Source organism: Protopterus annectens, chromosome 2.part1 (genome assembly GCF_019279795.1).
Source record: "Protopterus annectens isolate FY-2018-M chromosome 2.part1, PAN1.0, whole genome shotgun sequence".
Taxonomy (NCBI): Eukaryota; Metazoa; Chordata; order Ceratodontiformes; family Protopteridae; genus Protopterus; species Protopterus annectens.
The window spans coordinates 1077955061-1077975288 of NC_056729.1; the positions used below are offsets into that span (position 1 = coordinate 1077955061).

Genomic DNA, 20228 nt, shown 5'->3' on the forward strand with positions numbered 1-20228 from the left:
CAACATATCTTATCCCATCCCTCCTATATGGAGCCCCACTCCTCACTAACCTACAATCCTCCCTCAAAACAAAACTCTCCTCCTGTTATAAGAAATTTTCAAATTTTTCAACAGGCCACAGATCTTCTATGCACCACTGCACTGCCCTTCACAAACTTAATTGGCTAGAGCTACCCAACTACCTCGCCTATATTCAACTTACCCAAACACACAAACTTGTCTTTAGCCCCTCTCTCTGCCCCTCCCTTGCCACCATGTTTAAAATGCATCTACCCAATAGATCTCTAAAATCTAACTCCCAAAATCTGATTGAACTACACAAACCTTCTCATCCACCAGGCAAACATCTTCTGTCCTTCTTTCTAGCTCACCTGTGGAATTCTCTCCCTCCAATAATCCATACCACTAGCATTACTCCACTCCCACCTAACATCTGAATGGGAATGCTCCTGTTCCCATCTTGCATAAAGTGCCCCAACTTAAGCTACTCTCCAAGATCCAGTACATCTGCAAACTTTCTCCTATGTTTTTTTAACTCTAATAAGCTTCTGTTGGAATTAGCAAATTTTGTATATAAATATAATTGTATAACATTTTTATTTTCTTTTTTAAAGAATGCCTGCTTTTGCATTTCACTAATGCCATTTTATTACCCGTACTGCTGTACTATCTAATGTTATAACATGCTTTTTAATTAACTTGTATTTGCATATTTTACTGGAGCTTTTCTCCCCAGGACTCCATTGAAAATGGGCTCCACGTGGCCCAATGGACCATCCTGGCAAACAAACTGCAAATAAATAAATAAATAAATCACACACACACACACACACACACACACACACACACACACACACACACACACACACACACACACATATATATATATATATATATATATATATATATATATATATACCCTCATGACTTCTTTTTTCTCGTTTTGTTTAGTTTTTGACATTTTCTTAATAACTGTGTGGCTGCATGAGCTCTCTGACTTTTTTTTCCTTTATGTCAACTCGTCTGTGATTTATTTTTTTCTTGCCTTGCCGCTTCAATGGGGACCAGCAAGTGGTAGTAGTCTCATATTTGTAGTCTGCCATGATGCATCTCTACTTTAGGAGTAATGAATCGTGCTTTGCATTCCATAATTGTAGTGCAAGTTGATTACTAACTCTGGTAATTATGTCTTTATTTTTTTGTAATATAGGATGATTTTATTCCATTACTTTGTTTATTTTTTCTGTTTATGCATGATATTTGTGCATTTAACTTGTATACGTTTAATTTGTAATGTTAGTTTCAGTATTGAAAGTATTTTTTTTTTAAATTACATAGCTTTTTTTTTTTAACTTTTCTTTATTTCTGCATGTTGTTCCACCTTTTTTGCTTAGGCAAAATTTGATTGTTTATCTTTTTACTGTTTTGGATGTGTATTTTGAATGTTTTAATGTTTTCATTATGGGGTCAAACTGTCTGGGTTAAAATGCTCTGTACCCCTCCTAACATAGCAAGACTGCCATATCGTCAGTACGTCGGAGTTGCAATATATTGATCTGGGTGTACCTCAACCCCCAGGTAAGATGTAATGCTATCCTTAACTTTTTGGAATATGGTCACACGTTTGTAATTAAGCATCACACTCATTAGTTAACTTCTTATATAACAAAAAATGAAAGCTTATACTAGTCTGGAAATTAAACTTTATTATATTTTTTTACAGTTTTAAAGAAACCATATAGATTGCACATATGTCAGAAATCTGATTGTGCTTTACTAGAATAATTTCTGCTACAAAGAAACAGTTCAACCCTTTCAAATTTATACTAATCAACTATTATGTACTCCACTTAAATATTATGACACTAGAAGGATCAAATTCCAAAGGACTTAATCTCAGTGTGAGTGATTTACTCTAATGCAAGGCCTAACTATAAAGCAGGTTTATACTAGAGTAGGTAATTTACACTGAGAAGAAGTCTTTTGGAATCTGGCCCTAAGGATCACAGAATGATGTAAACTATGTATGCTTCTCACCATGTTTCTCTTTTTATAAGTAATAGGTGCCATTAATATACATTTGTTATTTAAAATTAATTCTCATAGAGGTATCACATTTAAGCAGTAATCAATTCACTGGGTTGCATTGAAATGGCTATACAAAACCAGATAGACAAATAATAGGTTCATAGATTAGTACTAGGCTAACTGCCCTTGTGAGCCATTTTAAGCCTAGCCAATTATGCCCTATGAGATTCAAACCCTATACCTTGTGTTTGCAAAGCAAATACCTTAACCATTAGGCCATGTATTTCTATACAAATTTAGCTGGTAAAAATATCATAGAAAGTAATATTAAATTCATTTCCAAAATGTTTAAGGAAATCCTACCACTGCAAACTTTATTACTACATGATTATACATTTTAAATTGCATTAAAGATATAATTAATCATTATGATTTCAGAAAGCTTCTCACAGATATAATATAAAATTTAATCATACAGCCTGAAACAAGATGCTAACATATTTGCTTTTTTATGACCAGTCAGCTGTTCCTTTCTTTTATATATATTCTCAGCTTCTGTAACTGTTCCAATTTCAGAGGCATCATGTTGAAGAAAAACTTCGATATTCATTACTACTGTTAGATTTTGGAGGATATCCTGTGAATAAGGAAAGAACTTCTTATTAAGGGTGTAAAATGTGTCCTTTTTATTGACATTCTTAAGAAAAACTCTAAACATGAAAAGATATATTACTGTTGATGCATTATTCCAAATATCTTGTTATTCAGTCTGACAACAGCAAAAATACATTATAATCTAAATGTGTGTTAAGCATCATGAAAGTGATGGTTCACATTAGAAAACAGGCTGTCTTAAGAGAGGATTACTCTTTTATCAAATATGTCAGATGATACATGTTGTCTTCAGTTTTTAAATGTAAGGCCAGACTACCTGCAGTAGCAAGTATTTAATTAGAAATGCAAAATGCAGCACCATTTTCTTTTGACAATATAAAAGTGTTTATTATTGTTTATACACTGTTTTTTCTAAGAAATTGCATTATATCAGCATGGAACAAAATCGCCTCAACATTCTGTAGCATTTTCCAAAGGAAAAAAAAAATTGTATTTTAAATACTTCTAACTCCTCCGGAGCGTACTACATCAAGGTCACTGCTGCTCTGTCTTCCTTCTCACTACTACAGACTGCTATTTTGGTTTATAGGTTCATAGGTAAGTACTGCATAATCAATCTGTGGACCATTATGTCTAGCCAATAACCCATATTCAAAAGATCCTCCAGCCTTCAGAAGGGCAGTGCAAGATAGAATTGGGAAGGATATGAGGCTGCCTATCCAATTATGTAGGTTTACCTTGAAGTTAGCAAGGGTATCTGCTTGACATGTAGCAGAAGTTTGTTCTCTAGGTGGGAGAGCTTTTGGATATGAACCTATCACACCAAATATATTTATTTATTTAATAGTGTTTATTGGGGTAGAGCACTGATCATGTTTTACAATTTGCAGACTCAACCAGGGTTACATGCATAGTAACAGCATTAACGTGTCATTAAAGGTATAACTAAGTTACATGCATAGTAACAGCATTAAATTGTCATTAAAGGTATAACTATATTTTTGGCTGAAACTGGAGTGACAGTTGCTGAAAATGTAGTTGAAATGGTAGAATCCCTACCAGAAGTTTTTTTTCTGATGATGTGGGGGCAGAAAAAACAGTGACATTGGAGGAAAAGGAGATTGTAGCTGAAACAGAGATGGATTCAGAGGAAAACACTCAGAGGAGATTGTTTATAGGATAGCAATTACCTCTGAAAAATGCATAATTACAACCCTCCAATCAGGGGAGGGCGGTTGTGGGAAGATTATTTGGAAGAAATGGTAAACCAAAGTAAGCCAGAAAATGAAGCAGCAATTTCATGGAGTGACATCATGGAAACATAGAAGAAAAAGGAGAAGAACAGACTGTGCCAGAAAACGTTCCAGAGACAAAAACTTATGCACAAACTTTTGGACAAGAAACAAAGAAGAAAGAAGAAATAAAAAAAAAAAAGAAAAGAAAAAAGTATATGGTACACGTGAGCAGTAAAAAAGAAGAAAATGTGGACAGTTATAAGGTTTGGGACTCTGTCATAGCACCTCTGACAAAGCAAAAGAGGTAAGAGCATTTATTTTAATTAATAAAGAGACTTTTGATATATGAGACTGGTCAGACCATGGAATTTTTTCAGGTGGATATGAACAAAAGAAAAATATTTATCTATGGTCAGAATATGTGGTGCACGCTTTTACAGACAAACAAAAAACGAGAATAATTATCCACTTTAGAACTGAAGTTGAAGCAACAGAACTGAAAGAACATTTGTTAACTATATGTAAAGAAGTAATAGACACTACAAAAATATATGACGAAAGAGGACTGTGGACTGGGGGATGGGAATGTGGAATAATACTAAAAATGGAAAATGATAATGTTATGCATGTACCTAGTATTAATGTGCATGGTAATAGGGTTTTGTGAAATACAGGGGTCAACCAAAGTCTTATTTTTGTGGAAAAAATTATCATTTAATCAATGAATGTGATAAAAAAAGATGTTATTTATGTGGTAAAACAGGTCATAATGCCAAAAAATCTGACTTAAAGTACAAAAAATATGGCAATACTGGTCACTCATGGCTAGAATGTGAACGAAAATGAAAATTAAGTTATACAGGGGAGAAAAAGACAGAATAATGTTCTACAAGAAATTGTACAAAAATATGTGACTGATAAAACGGTTATTCATGAAGTTAAAGAAAGTAACAAGGAAAAAGAAACAGAGGAAACAAGTGAGGAAGAAGCTGACTGGTGCAAAGTAAGACATAAAAGGAATTTGATAGGGAAAAGAGTTAAAGAAAGGAAAACAAAATTAAAAAATATAATGTTTAGAGAAAATAAGAAAGGAATGGGGATAAACATTTTATTATACTAACTGTTCGTAAAAGCTGAAAATATTAGCTTTAAACATAAACAGTATGAAACATCTTAAGAGGAAAATGTATATATTATAATGGTGTGCTGTAGTAGAGACACAGGCCGGGATTCACTAATCCTCCATGTAAGACTAACTAAGTCTTACACGGAAACTGCAGTCTGAGTATGATGTCAGCGTGTCATGCATATTCATGAGGGTGCGCTGACTCAACTCTAAGGCTAACATGGCGCGTGCACGAGTGCAGGGGGCATGTCAGACTGCCGAGCAGTCCAAATATCCACGCCCTGCAAGTGCCTAAACTGCAAATGTCAACTGAAATGGGCGAGTCCGCTCAAATGTCTACATACCCAACACTACACTCCCCCACATTCTAAATCCTTGTACAAGTTTAAAATGTAAAGCTTTCCTTTTTTTTTTTTTATTATTCCCGATACAGCTGCCCGTATTTGCGCGTGTATGCGCGGGTTTGTCCATTGCTTAGCTACAGTTAGCAGTGTAGACATTGAAGAGGATAATAAACTACTTATATCCAAATTAAGCTACATAGCAATAGCGTAGTGGTAGAGCCCTTGCACAAAGAGGAGGCATTCCTGGTTCGAGTCCTACCACTCCCCTTCCTATTTTCTGTAGTGTGCATAAAAAGAATTTCTGACATTTACCTTTTAAATGTCAGTAAAATGCATTGAAATGGCCTATGTGGTAGTGAACGATATTTTATATATATATATATATATATATATATATATATATATATATATATATATATATATATATATATATATATATGAAGGTGGAATGGTCATACATACTGATAAATGCATAAGTAACGTATCTTAAGCAATGTGAAGCACTGCCAAGCAAAGTCCACTAGTATTAAGCACAGTGAAGTATAATTGCTCATAGCTTAGCACTGCTTTAACTAGCACAATAGTTTTGTGCTGAGCTGCTCATCTCACCAACTAGCGCAAACACAAACATGTTCGCGCGGAGCTGCACACCGCGCTAACTAGCACAACGTCAGGCAGCGTAGAGCAATGTCGAGCAACGTTGGGCAAAGTTGAGCAAAGTCAGCTAAGCATAGCCACACCTCCTATCCGGTCTGGCCAGTAGTAAAATAAAAAGCAATGAAAGGCCTCGAACCCGGGATACTGTGCACCATGATCACAGTACTAAACCACTAAGCCATGACAGCTTTAAATATGGATACATTTCCAGCACACTTATATATATTAATGGAAGTTTACCCATTGCTAAGCAGGTTTGCTCTTAGCTGAAATTTTTCAAAATCGGCCAATCACAAATAAATGTGGGAAATGAGGCATATTTAAGCTCCATAGGCAGGAATAATTGCCATAACTGGTTGTAGCTCCCATCTGCAGACAGTATGGCCGGTGTTGGAGAGGGCTCTCATTTTTGAGCGCAACGGTGGAGCATTGAGGAGTCAAAAGTTATGGTTTGGCTCCTCGTCCATCATCATGATGCAAGACTCCTGCAGGGCCAGTTTCAGGGCACTGAGTACAAAGCGGAAGCGTGGAACCATTTAGCACATGATCTCACCAGTGCCACAGGCATCCCTCGGACTGGTGAGCAAGTCAGACACCACTACTCAGACCTGAAGAGACACAAGAAGGACCAACTGAACCAGTGGATAAAGGAGGCCCATGGAATGGAAAATGCCCCACTACTGAGTATGTAGTCATGGAATGAAGTATGTAAGAATTGCTATTGTAGTCTATATTATGGATAGGTATGTCTCAATATCCCTTCATTTACTTCACAGTTGCAGGTGTCCATGCTGTGAATCAGCAAGCGTATGCAGATAGGCTGCTAAGGCTGCACCACCAGTCAGGTTAATAATTATTCTGCATGTGTGGTCATATAAAAGAAGTGAGAGAGCCTGAAAAAGAGTGTTGTAACCCATTAATAAAGGTATAATAAGTGTTAAATAACTTCTCTGCATGTACTGTTATATAAAATAAGTGAGACAGCATGAAAAGGTGTTGTAACCCATTAATAAAGGTATACTATGTCTTCAATAAAAGACCTCTGCATGCACTGATATATCAAATAAATGAGAGAGCAACTAGAAAAGTGTGTAATGTAATTAATAAAGGTATAATTCCTGGAGTGTGTCTGTGTCACTTTCTTCGTTATGTTGTTGTACCCTTGCATTATGGAAATAGTACTGTTGTATTAAGCGCAGTCAACCCACACATGGGTAGGCCCATATAAAGTGGATGAAGGGAGTGCCAGTAGCTGTTAAGCATATATACAGTCCTCAACTGTCGGTTCATGGCTGGCATGTACAGGTTAATCTGGCACATGAATAGCTTGTTATTGTGTTCCCCAGAAATGTCATTGTGCTGCTAGAAATGTAGGGGGCTGTTAACATATACCTGATAATGTCACCTGAACACATCCAGATATGTAAATATATAAATATAAATGAAATATATAAATATGTAGCAGTAACATCTGCATCCAGGACAGTTTGTATGTCAGATACAGGTCAGGTATATCAAGAACTAGCAAAACCCATTTCACAATTTAATGGACATTGCCTAGTGTAATAATACATGTAGGGGATATATAACTGCAGTCAATAGTTATGTAGTGTAAACTATAAGTATATATAAGTTGTTAATGGAGGTATCTTTTTACACCCTACTGTATGTGCATAAACAATGCAATTCCACACCTCAATGGGTATGTCTAATCTCATAACATTTATTGGGACACATGTCCTATTGGTTTATAAATATCTGCATTTACTTTGATGCATGTGCCCTGTTCACATACTACAATCTTGGTGGCCTGTTGCCACCAATCAATCCTGTATGCTGTTGGAATGCCCACTGTTATTCTATATATGCATGTGTTATGCGTGCTGTTCAACTGTTAGAATGCTGGTGTGTTGGGTTAATGGGAATACTACTGTATGCTGTTACAACTAAATTGGAATGCTCTTGGCTATTACTAACCCATATTGTCATTAAATCTTCCTAAACATAGAACGTATGGGAAGGCCGGTCCCAGCGGACCCACCTATCCCACCTCAGCTGGTGATGGCACCTGGCATCAGCAGTTCCAGTGTCCAGCCCGGGACCCCCTCCTCCATTGGTCCTGTGACACCTTTGGGTGGAAGTGCTGCAGGGGATGGGGCTCATCCCCCAGTGCAAGTGTGGCCAGAGGAGGGCCACCTATCACCTTCAGAATGGTCCGGCCTGTGGTGCGTAGGGAGATCAAGCGTTCAGTCGCTGATCCTCTATGCCAGCTTGAGGCAAGAATGGCGTGACTCACGGATGAGCCTGCTCCTCCTACGCAGCCCCCAGCACAGCCACCCACTGGGCTGTGAAGGTGCAGTGGTGACTGCCCATGGGTGAGGATCTCAGTTCCACTGTTGCCATCTGTGGGCTCATGGGCTTGCGATTTTCAAACACCCTTCCCCGTCAATGGTGTTCACCCACCCCATGTGTCATACTCCGCCCCTGTATGCCTCTTGTTTGTCTGGTCTGTTTATCACCCCAACCTACCTCCCAAAATATACCTACTTCCCCTACCCACATTCCACTCTCACCTGAAAAAAAAAGGGGCAATCTGCTCCCACAAAAAAATTACGCTCCATAATACATACATACATAGCTGCCCATTTTGCACACATGTCCGCTGGACACATAAACTGAAATTTAATGGGCAGTACAACATACTTCATTGCCCTCACCCCTCTCTCAGGGGTGGAAGGTTTCAAATTCCCCTTCTAATTACTAGTATATGCTCAGCTGTTGCTGTTAAAGAAATGGGCAGCTATGGACCTTCCCTACACCCGTCCTGCACATCCTAAGCTGTTTTCCCTACTGTCTTTCCCTTTTTGTGCCCCTTTTTTCACCACTTTCCTATCTCCCCATTTTTTTCTTTCAAAGAAATGAGAGCGGGGGTTAGCGGGAGTAAGCACTTTTAAGCAGTAGTTAGCGGGTTTGCACGAGTGTGCACCTGTGTGCGCTTAGCTAAATATTGCTAAGCGTCATGCAAACCCGCGCAAACCCGCTTAAAAGTGCCTTAGTCACCCTGCATGTGAGGGGCCTTGTTCTGCTCAGCAGCAAAATAAAACACCAATGTCAGTCTCGAACCCCGGACACACTAGACTGCATGAAGTACCACTAAGCCACAGTAGATATACAGCAGGTTGTTGCTGAAATATATATATCATGCATCAGAATGAGTGAATGTAAAGGTAAGATAGGAATGCCATAACACAAAACCTGTTCTGTGGAACTTTACAAGCAGTTGTTGTGGAATAGCATTACATGACTGTGATAACAGAACCAGCCATTTTAGCAGTAAATAATGTTACAGCAGCACTTTACAACCCCCACACAGTATCATAGCAGGACAATCCACACCCAAATGTACAAAATACCTGTGTGTTCAAGGTCCAGCAAGGATGTAGGTAGGCATACTCAGTACTGGAATTGTCCAGTTTTCATGAGCATCCTCTGCTAATGTCAACAAAAAAAACTGTGCAGAAGTGAGTACATTAATATCCACAGTATAGCAGTTCACAAACAGTTCATGTGCCAGATGGAAACATCTCAATAACTACGTATGTATGTTAGCTAATTGCATAAGTAGAAAAGAAACAACATACTCCCATGTATCTTGTGTTAGCATTTGTAGGGGTGAGTACAATTCTACACTAACAACTGTGTACTGGAAGTGGCAACATTCAGGTCTGAGTACAACATTCCAATCACTGGCTACACCCCTAGCATCAGATACAAGAAGTACACCAACCTTCTGACTTACACAATGGTGTCCACAGCAAACAAGCATAGTTCCCACTTTGGAAAGCTGAAAGGGCTATGCCTACCTGACCTAGCAATTTATAGCATTTGGCTGCTATGACAGTGAGTACTGCAAGTACCACACAGCAGGCTGCATGCAATTGCCAAATGGTGGCCAACAATTGGTACAGAGGCCATCACATGAACATGTGCAGATACCTATAAAAGCAAGCTGTACTAGCTGTCCATACATGCAATCATTTCATTGCAGGAACGGAGAGAGAGAGAGAGAGAGAGGGTTGACACAGAGAGCCATAGACCACAGCAACAGGAAACAAAGAAGACATAACAGAAAATATATTTGTAAAAAAAATATATTGAAAAAAATATATATAAAAAAAAATATCTTGAAAAAAATATATTGAAAAAATATATATTTAAAAAAAGAAAATATATTGAAATAAAAAATATATTGAAAAAAAGAAAATATATTGAAAAAATAAATATATTGCAAATAAACTATACATATAAAAAAATATTCATTGAAAAAAAAATATAGAAAAAAATATATATAAACAAAACCAAGTGTACAAAACACACGGAACTGACTACTACAAACACATACAAAGGAAGGTATGTAACAGATATGTATTTACTGGCATGTAGTAGATGTTTTTGAAGAGTACTGTACATAGTTTGAATCATCCATATGTGGCAGCAGTACGTATCTATGCACAGATGCCCTGCATAACTACTGCCATGGAGAAATCAGTGTGTAGCTGTGTGCAGTGGGATATGACTGTGACATATGTAGCTCAGCATTAAATGTCAAACATCTGATCCATGTTATCTGTGTTCTGTACAGTAGTGTTTGGGGAAGTAGCGCATACAGTTATGTAAACATGGATGTGACAGAGTAACAAATGCATGATAGTCATATTAACGTGTAACTTAGCATTGGCAAAAGCTGTACCAGGCTAGTATGGTAATTTAGCATTTGCAGCTATATATACACCCTCTAATATTACTGTGTGCTCACATGTGACACCTGTTCATGCTGCAGCAAGGCCCAACAGGTCAGCCGTGAGGTACATGAACGTACAACAGTGTGGTCCTTGTGTGTGTATGCCACACACATACGGAGAGATCTGTCCATGTCAGATATATTATCATCTGTACATGTGCATAGAGCAAGGGACATACTGCAACTGTTTGTGAAAGGTGGATATATATATATGTTGTTGAAGGTTGTTATGTGCATATTTCTATATAGGTTGTAGTGTGTGGCAAACCAGACAGCATACAGTGCTGGTATATGACATGTGGTGGTTGAACGCTGTGGGTATGATTCGTCAAGTTTGCAGTGTTGCAGCCAGTGAGGCCTGCTAAGGTTAAATGGGCTGAGAACACCTTCAATGCATTCCGCACAACACTGTGCAATATTATGACATAACTGTATACCTCACAACCTTCCCATACTCGATATTCCCACCATGAAAGGTGGACTGTATATGTGGCTATATGCATATCAATATGTACACCAATGGATGTTTATATGTATGTGTGTATATATACATATATATGTATATATATATATATATATATATATATATATATATATATATATATATATATATATATATATATATATATATATATATATGAGAGAGAGTGAGTGAGAGAGAGAGACAGGGTCATATTTACTGCAACAGATGCCTGGTGACAAAGCCATGGACTCAAGCTCAATGTTGACACTGCATTGGCATCCCTCCTTGCAAAAACTCAGTACCCATTAACTCCTACATATGTGGTAGTCTACTTAACACTGAAGGTGTGATAAGAGACCATGGGACACAGGTGGACAGTAGTCTCCCCTTTGATAGTCACAGTGCCACACTAGTCATGTAATCTGTCTACGTGGCACACGTAATCACAAAAGGTGTGTCATCCAGGGAAATATAGGTCAGTGTTCCCCTCTACTCCACACACATAAAACCCATTACAGAGTACAATGCCCCATGTGGTATGTACCTCACAAGACATCTACAGCAACTGGAAAGGACACAGACATACCTCACAAAGAGTAATACCGGCCTCAAACAGATGCCCTATGCAGACCGTCCCACAAAACCACAGCTAGACTGTGTCGCATACCATCTACCCAGAGGTGACCTCTGCCTAACATGCAAAGCTATGTGAAACCCAGAGCTGTTGGACATGCTCCACATAAACAGATCACAATCCCTACTAGCTACACACTCTAGGGACCTAAACCTTGTCACCTCAATAAACAGCACATGCTGGAGGGATAGATCCCTATCTCAGAGACATCCCATACTCTGGAACAAACCACCTATCAATAGCAAACAAAGCTCCTAATCAGCAGTCGTCATATATAAACCTGATGATTGTATGTGAGATAGGAAATACACCCCGGGAATCACCTCTGTGGCTCTGCTTGACAGGGCCATGTGAAATGAAATTACCTGTGCGTCAAAGGCCAGGGTAGCGTATGGCTAGACATCTATAGGTCCTAGGGCCAATATCCTATAACCTACCTATGAACCGATACACACTCACATGTACTTGTTGCAATAATTGCTTTGTGAGGTTGACTGAGTATGATGGTGAATGTGTTGGTGAATGTGTCCGAGTTCTGTATATGTGTGATAGCTAAGTGGGAAACTGTTTCTGTCATGGTATTATGTGTCCTAGCTGTGATCCCAGCAAAAGATGTGTATGCTATTGCTAGACAGAAAAAGCAGCATGCCAGATGGTCTGACATAGTCTGTTGGTGTCGACTGGGGTGTCCCATTGTAGGCTACAGCAGTACATGTATGCTTATTGAGAGTTACTGCTGGTGAATCCAACCCCTGAATGAACTGTAGTACTACCTGAAGCTGTATGCCTAAACAGCACAGTATGGTGTATGTCCACATGTCCTGGAACCACTGTTTTGTTTGTTCCCCATAGTCCTCACAGATGACATACCTCAGGCATAAGGTCTTGTAACTACTAACACACAGTACTGTATGGTACAAAGGTAAAGGTCATGTGGGTTGCCATACCTTTGTGTCTGGTATGTATGTCTGATGTGTGTGTGTGTGTGTGTGTGTGTGTGTGTGTGTATGCCTGTACCATGGCCTCAGTCATATGTGTGTTACAGGATATAGGTGCATATCTAGCAACATGTATAGTCTAGTACAGCAGTATGCCACCCATATTGACGAATGAGCACATATGTTAGGCAGGGGTTTGCCATCAATGACTAGTGTGGTATACTGGTAATACTGTGACTGGACTTTACAATCATTGCAATGCATTACATGTTACATTATGCATTAGCTTGATATATACCCCCTGTGGCTAGGTGGTGCATTGTGTCACATACAGTGTGCCATGTACTGTTGTATAGTCTTACATACTGGTTTATCTTTGTTGCTGTGCCAAACATGGTTTGATATATAGTGTGCGCCAGGCACTGTCAGGTAGTTGTGGGTTGAGCACTGATATGTGGTATTGAAAGTGTGTACCCTTTGACAGCCAATAGGTTGCTATATATGGCAGTTAAATGATATCTGTACTTTAGAATGTTAAGTGTGCTACTTGACTTGCTCACACATATTGTTTCCTTGTCTTCCAGGGTCATGGCCCACCATCGTGATCCCTCATACAGCCCAGCAGAGGAGGAAGTTATTACAGCCACCATGGTTCAGCACTATGCCCTGCTGTTCTCAAGAGCCAGCCAGGACCAGCATGAGCGGACTGCACTGTGGCAAGATGTTGTCCGTAGGGTAAATGACATAGGCATGCATAACCGGATATATGAGCAGATACGCCATCACTGCAGTGATTTAATTAGACATGTCCGGCAGCGTGCTTCTGATATCCGTAGACAACAGCTTGCCACAGGGGGTGGGGTAGCCATCCATCCCCCCCTCACCAGAGTGGAGGAGCTGCTCCTGAGCAAGGAGGCTCCTGGCCAACAATTGCAACAACAACAACTAACATGCAACATCATGGAGACCGGAGCCACACAGCAAGTTGCCATAGAGCGTGCAGGTAACATGGCATCGCTGTACACTACTGTTAGCTCTATTGGTAGATCATGCTTATGTGAGATGTTTAGTGTGTAGTTACAAAATGTGGTGCCTAGTGTTGTGCAATAATAATAATTTGGAATATAATATGCAGGCCTGTGACTGTCAACAGTCGTACTATTGTAAGATTGCAAACACACAGTAGCAATGCCACAGTTGTTGCCACTGACAAACTGTCTCATATCCTTGTAGGTCCCTCTGGTGTGACAGCAAGGCAGCAGACCCATGCAGGTGAGTGTGTTCTACATTTAATATTGCTAATTAAATGTGCATGTCATAGGTGAGGTGTAGGCCATGTACACGTCACACACCACCGCATAATGCATGCTGTGCTTGTTTGCTGTGAGACTATGCATATCTCAGTAACATGAGTAGCTGACTCAAACACATGCAATACACAGAGCATCCCACACAATTGTGGCAACACTGTAGTGGACATTGGATAGGCAGAGTCGATACGCAGTACACATTAACATGCTAAGCATGGCGTATTCAGACACCAGCTATAAGGTCACACTTCAGTATCCCAAATGTCATCCACACAGCACACATAATATACCTGAGGTGTAGAGGCCTCTCATGTGGCTGTGCGACACTCTTCAACACAACACATTCATGTTAGGCAATGCTCCCTATTGGGTACCTTACGAAGCCATGTAAAACTGGCTGTGAAATAGTGAATGTAGCCATGTTACTGCAGTTCAGGTACAGCATGTTATGTGCCAGTCTGGCACACATTAGTAGCCTTGAGTGACCACATGATGCTGCATGATGATGTCTCATGGTACTACACCCCATCCAGTTACAGTGGCCACAGTACTACACATATAATTAATTGCTATGCACCTCAATGTTGTGTGTGTGCAAACATATGCACCTATATACAATATGCATAGCAATCACCATTTGTACAAAGTGACACACATGTCTTCTAATGCTATTGAGTGTATAGGTCATGTGACACATTGTGTATGTGTGATGTTTAATGTTGGCACTGGCATGTCCACAATATGTCCTACACTCACCATAACCATTGTACAATGGCTATGTTGAGCAATGGTATTCCATCAGGTATATATGCAGCACTCATCCTGTGTGTATACATAGCATGCATGTGCTAAACCTGTGTCCAAAATTATCTGCTAAAGACACAAATGTTCTAATCAGAAATGGATATCTATGTGACACACTGATACACATCCAGCCATGGCATGTATACCTGTGAGTGATGGTGCACAGGACATTGCAGAGCTGTTAATACTTGCACAGCAATGTTGTGTCCATGTACACATTGTGTTCCAGGGTGAGGCCAATCACTGAACAAAGCACACATGCATCAAAACCATGTATACTGTTATTAGCAAGGGTTGTCTACACTCACACTGCATGCTGTTGAACAACACACATCCTGCATGCTGTCACATTTGATATAAATGTTTGGCTTGTGATACTGTACCCCACCATCACACGCTATTGAGTATGTTCTGGATTGCTGGTGGTGTGTGTGTGTATGTGTGTGTTTCTGTTGTAGTGAGGAGTGTATTTTGTGTGCATGTACTCATGTGTGCATGTGTTCATGTGTGCATGTGTGCATGTGTGCATGTGTTCATGTGTGCATGTGTTCATGTGTGCATGTGTGCAGACATTATGTACAGGTTGTAAAGTGTGTTTCCTGTCTCCCTCTCAAAGGTGCTGATTTTGGGCTGGTTCACTGCAGCAGGGAAACTGATGTCACTGAGCATGATAGTGATAATGATGATAGGTGTGTTGAGGCACAGGCATGTTTGCCAGGGTCTGTCGTTGGGCCAACAATCAACAGTACACAAGTGTCCACCCAATCCATGCACACAGGCATACTGCCAATACATCCATCACCAATGCCCTTAGCTGAGGGATAGCGTACAGCTGGCATTGGCCAGGATAGTGTGGTATCTATGAAACATGCATCCCAACACAGCAGCCATACCCAGATGACTGGAAGTGTACCACATAGGCAGATGTCCAGGGGTTTTCATCGGAGCACTGCTACTCATCATGCCACTGGCAGACGTGCCACAGGTCTTACAACCTCACTCATGTTCCAGGCTGTCATGGAGGCACAGACACATATGGAAAGGTACACCAGACAGGGACTAAGGGCACAGCGGGCACATAACACCGCCGTAATTGACAGTATCTGTGACCTAGCAGGTGCCATCCATCATTACACTGAGGTCACTCATAGACGTTGGGGTGAGACATTAGAAGTCCTCCGCAATGTCATGTCCATGTGTCAGGACAGTGCAGGACAGTTGAGTCATCGACGTGGACAACATCAGCAGCTGGCAGTCGCCGCAGACGTCCCTCAAGTCACAGCCGCTCCCGTAGTGCCAGTACCAGCCCCAGCAATGTTGGGGATGGGCTGTCCATAGACTGTCCTAGAAGACCATGTGCACGTGGCTCTGGACAGTCCCAGCAGGGAACTGGGTACAGTGTACATCCATCTACCTCTGGAGATAGTACTCAGACAGGCTTAGTACCTGATAGTGTCAGTAGCACCCCTGCCAGGCATAGGTACCGTATCTGTGGCCAGAGACAGTGATCTGTAAACCCTGGCAGGTACAGTCTGTGTCTGTCCCACAAATACCCGTATATGGCAGTCACATGGTGGAACTGTGTGCATGCAGACACACACACACACACACACACACACACACACACACACACACACACACACACACACACACACACATAAACAAGACACCTAGGGCTACCACATACACACACACATTACATCAACATTGGCCCATACCAGTACTCATGGCCCTCACACACACACACACACACACACACACACACACACACACACACACACACACACACACATACACATACATGTCGATTGTATGGCTCACTGTAGGCCTCTGGCAAACCAACAACACACCCTGTGCATATGATGAATCCTGTGCCACCTCTTGTCATCTGTAACATCGATGCAGGAACAGAATACCATGGTGCTGATGCACAGGGTGACTTTATAGCAGTATAGCAATGTTAGCATGTTGTCAGCAGTAGAGTGTAATGATATGCTTGAAGGTGTACCTGAGCAGGAATGATGCATGTAAGCTATGATTATCAATGTAGTAATGTTTACACCAGGGTTAGTTCCAATAGTGTATTGTCCTCCCACGTGCCACTTGGCTGATGTGTGTAGTATTGGCAGCATGTGTTAGAGAGTGGACAGTATGTGTGGGATGTGGGTGGCACAGATTTGCAGGTGTACATTTGTGAACATGGTGGAGGTGCACTGTCTGCATGTACGTGCATAGTGGACACATGGACAGGGTGACATGCCCTGTATTACATAGTAACACTCCACAGTCTCGATTGGTGGCCAGTATGCATTGTACTACACACATTTCGGAACTTGACTACACATGTGTGTATGACATGGTTTGACACTGTGCTGTGCATGATACTGTTACTATCTGTCATTGTTTTGCATTCTGGTAGTATACACAACTTCAACAGCCTGACCATAACCAATCGTTAGACGATGTCTTGACAACTGACACATAGATGTAGGACACACAGTAACATTTGGACACTTCAGGTACTATACTATGCCAGTAAACAGTGGTATTCACCTGCACCCATTACTGAGACCACTCCTGTTTGGCATATAGCTCTCTTAGGTACAAGCAATCACAGTAGGGATATGTCTGTCCACGTGTGGTAATGCATACTGTGGCCTATAATGCATTCTCCAGATGACACACACATCCTCCACAAGGGTATCGCACAGACAGATCCCTGTTGTCAAACCCATCCTGTAAAGCTATAAGCCAACCAAAGCATAGTCATCCACCTTTATGGAACATAGTATCCCCACAGTACCACATAGGTAGTAACCACCAACATGAAGAACAGGTACCGATGTGTACATGCAACCAAGTGGTACGTCATCCCTCCTTTGATAATCACATTTCCAAAGGTATGTTTATATCCCTCGGTGGATCACATAAGCAATAAGAGGTCTGCATGCATATCCACAAAGGTTGTTGTACACCTATAATGAATAGCTATCATTGATAGACCCTGCTACATTTGAACAGGTCTGACATCTACCTCGGCCATAAACCCTCACTCACACAATTCTATAGAAACCGTAATGAGTGTGTGTGACACAGTTGACCTAGGCCAGGGATCACTGCAGTGGTTGGCCTTGTCACAAGCATACAGATGTGACCTAAGGTCTGGAAAGAAGCAGCACACTCTTGAAAAGATGACAGATGTGTTCTTGGAGAAAGCAGGGTTCCCACACATGCAATAATTGAGGTCACATGTACGTATAATTATTTGCCACATAGCTACCTCACATGTGCAATGCACATACTGGTGTCATACTGATACGTCATACAATAGTAAAAGTAAAACCCACAACCCAACAGTATCACACACATAGAGCACACACACACTTGTCAAGTGCAGGAATCAAACTCCTACCTAACTGCTTTATGTTATTACAGGAGTACACATTTACACGATGTGCTATATACATTACTGTGCGGTCTCTTTTCCACAGGTATATTTGTAGGATGGTGACACCATCAGACCTGACAACGATTAGTATACCACTTTTAAGGTGTTTGAGTACTCTCAAAAAAGATTGCTCCTCTCCAAGGAGATCACACACAAACAGACACACACACTTGTCAAGTGCAGGAATCTAAACCCCTACCTAACTGCTTTATGTTACTCCAGGAGTACAGATTTACACGACACGCTATATACATTACTGTGAGTTCTCTTTTCCACGGGTATATTTGTAGGATGGTGACATCATCAGACCTGACAACGATTAGCATACCACTTTTAAGGTGTTTGAGTACTCTCCAAAAATGTTGCTCCTCTCCAAGGAGATCACACACAGACACACACTTGTCAAGTGCAGGAATCAAACCCCTACCTAACTGCTTTATGTTATTACAGGAGTACGCATTTACATGACGCACTATACACATTACTGTGAGTTCTTTTTTCCACAGGTATATTTGTAGGGTGGTGACATCATCAGACCTGACAAAGATTAGTATACTACTTTTAAGGTGTTTGAGTACTCTTCAAAAAGGTTGCTCCTCTACAAAGAGATCACACACAAACAGACACACACACACACACACACTTGTCAAGTGCAGGATTCAAGCCCCTACCTAACTGCTTTATGTTACTATAGGAGTACGCATTTACACGACGTACTATACACATTACTGCGAGTTCTTTTTTCCACAGGTATATTTGTAGGATGATGACATCATCAGACTAGACAAAGTGGGTTACATTAGGTGACATTGGGTGGGCTACATAGAAGGAATGTCTAAACACTTTGGCCATGTGATCATCAAAGGAGAGTTCACTATCTAACTGTATCCCCAGGGCCTTCATGACTTTCTTCATACATACTGGAGTACCACCTATGTGGTAATTTGTTTGCACTTTGTTTTAGCCAAAGGGGATGACTATGCATTATTTGGCATTCTTCTTGGGGCATTGTTTTGACACCAGGTATCTGTCTCTGTAAGCCCCTTCTGGAGGATGTGTGTGTCAGCCATAGAGTCGATTATGGACCACAGTTAGCAGTCATCTGCAAACCTGTTCAGCCATACTCCTCCCATGCTTGCCTGTACCTCTGAGCAGTGTCTACTGAACAGGTGGGGTCCCAGGACCAAGAGCTGTGGGATACCATTTGTGACTGTCTTACTCGGACATGGCACCCGCAACTCTGAACATGTGTGTTTGATCTGAGAGCCACTAGGCCACACATCCTGTGACATAGCTGTTGATGTTCAGGCTGGTAAGAGTGTCCATGATGACAGAGTGGGGAATGGTGTGAAAAGTCCTTAGTGAGGTCCAGGTGGGCTGTGTGGACTACTTTCACCTCCATCTATGTCCTTGGTAACTTTTTGAAGTAAGTCAACTATGTTTAGGAGGCAGGATCTGCCTTTAACAAGGCGAGGCTGTGTAGAGTCCAGTGTCTGGAGGTCCCCAATGTCTTTGTTTATGGGTTCCATGACAATTTGCTCAATAGCTTTGTAGACCAGGCAGAGTAGACATATAGGGAAATGGTTTCTGGGTTCTGTTGTGGCACCCCCTTTGTGGAGCTGGATGACTGTTAGTGTATGCAATTCTTTGGGTACATACCCTGTGGTACGATTGAGTCTGGGCAGTGAATGTAGGTGAGGGTGTAGTTCCTTTTGGGCCTAGTGTAAGACGCAGCCTGGGACACCATCCAATCTCATTGATGCTGTGTTCTTGGCTTTGGAGAGGGCTATCTTTACCTGTATGTCCATGACATCTGGGGCTCTGC

General features: G+C 40.9%; 1 protein-coding gene across 2 annotated transcripts in view; it reads right to left on the reverse strand.

Annotated features, from left to right (window-relative positions):
- Positions 1 to 1688: 1688 nt before the first annotated feature.
- Positions 1689 to 20228, reverse strand: part of LOC122794329 (mucin-3A-like) — a 1511548-nt gene continuing 1493008 nt past the window's right edge. For both annotated transcript variants that reach the window (XM_044062634.1, XM_044062633.1), the window contains one exon: positions 1689 to 2665. In XM_044062634.1, coding sequence (XP_043918569.1) covers positions 2610 to 2665 — 56 coding nt within the window. In that variant the 3' untranslated portion in view covers positions 1689 to 2609. The remainder of the gene's footprint in view (positions 2666 to 20228) is intronic.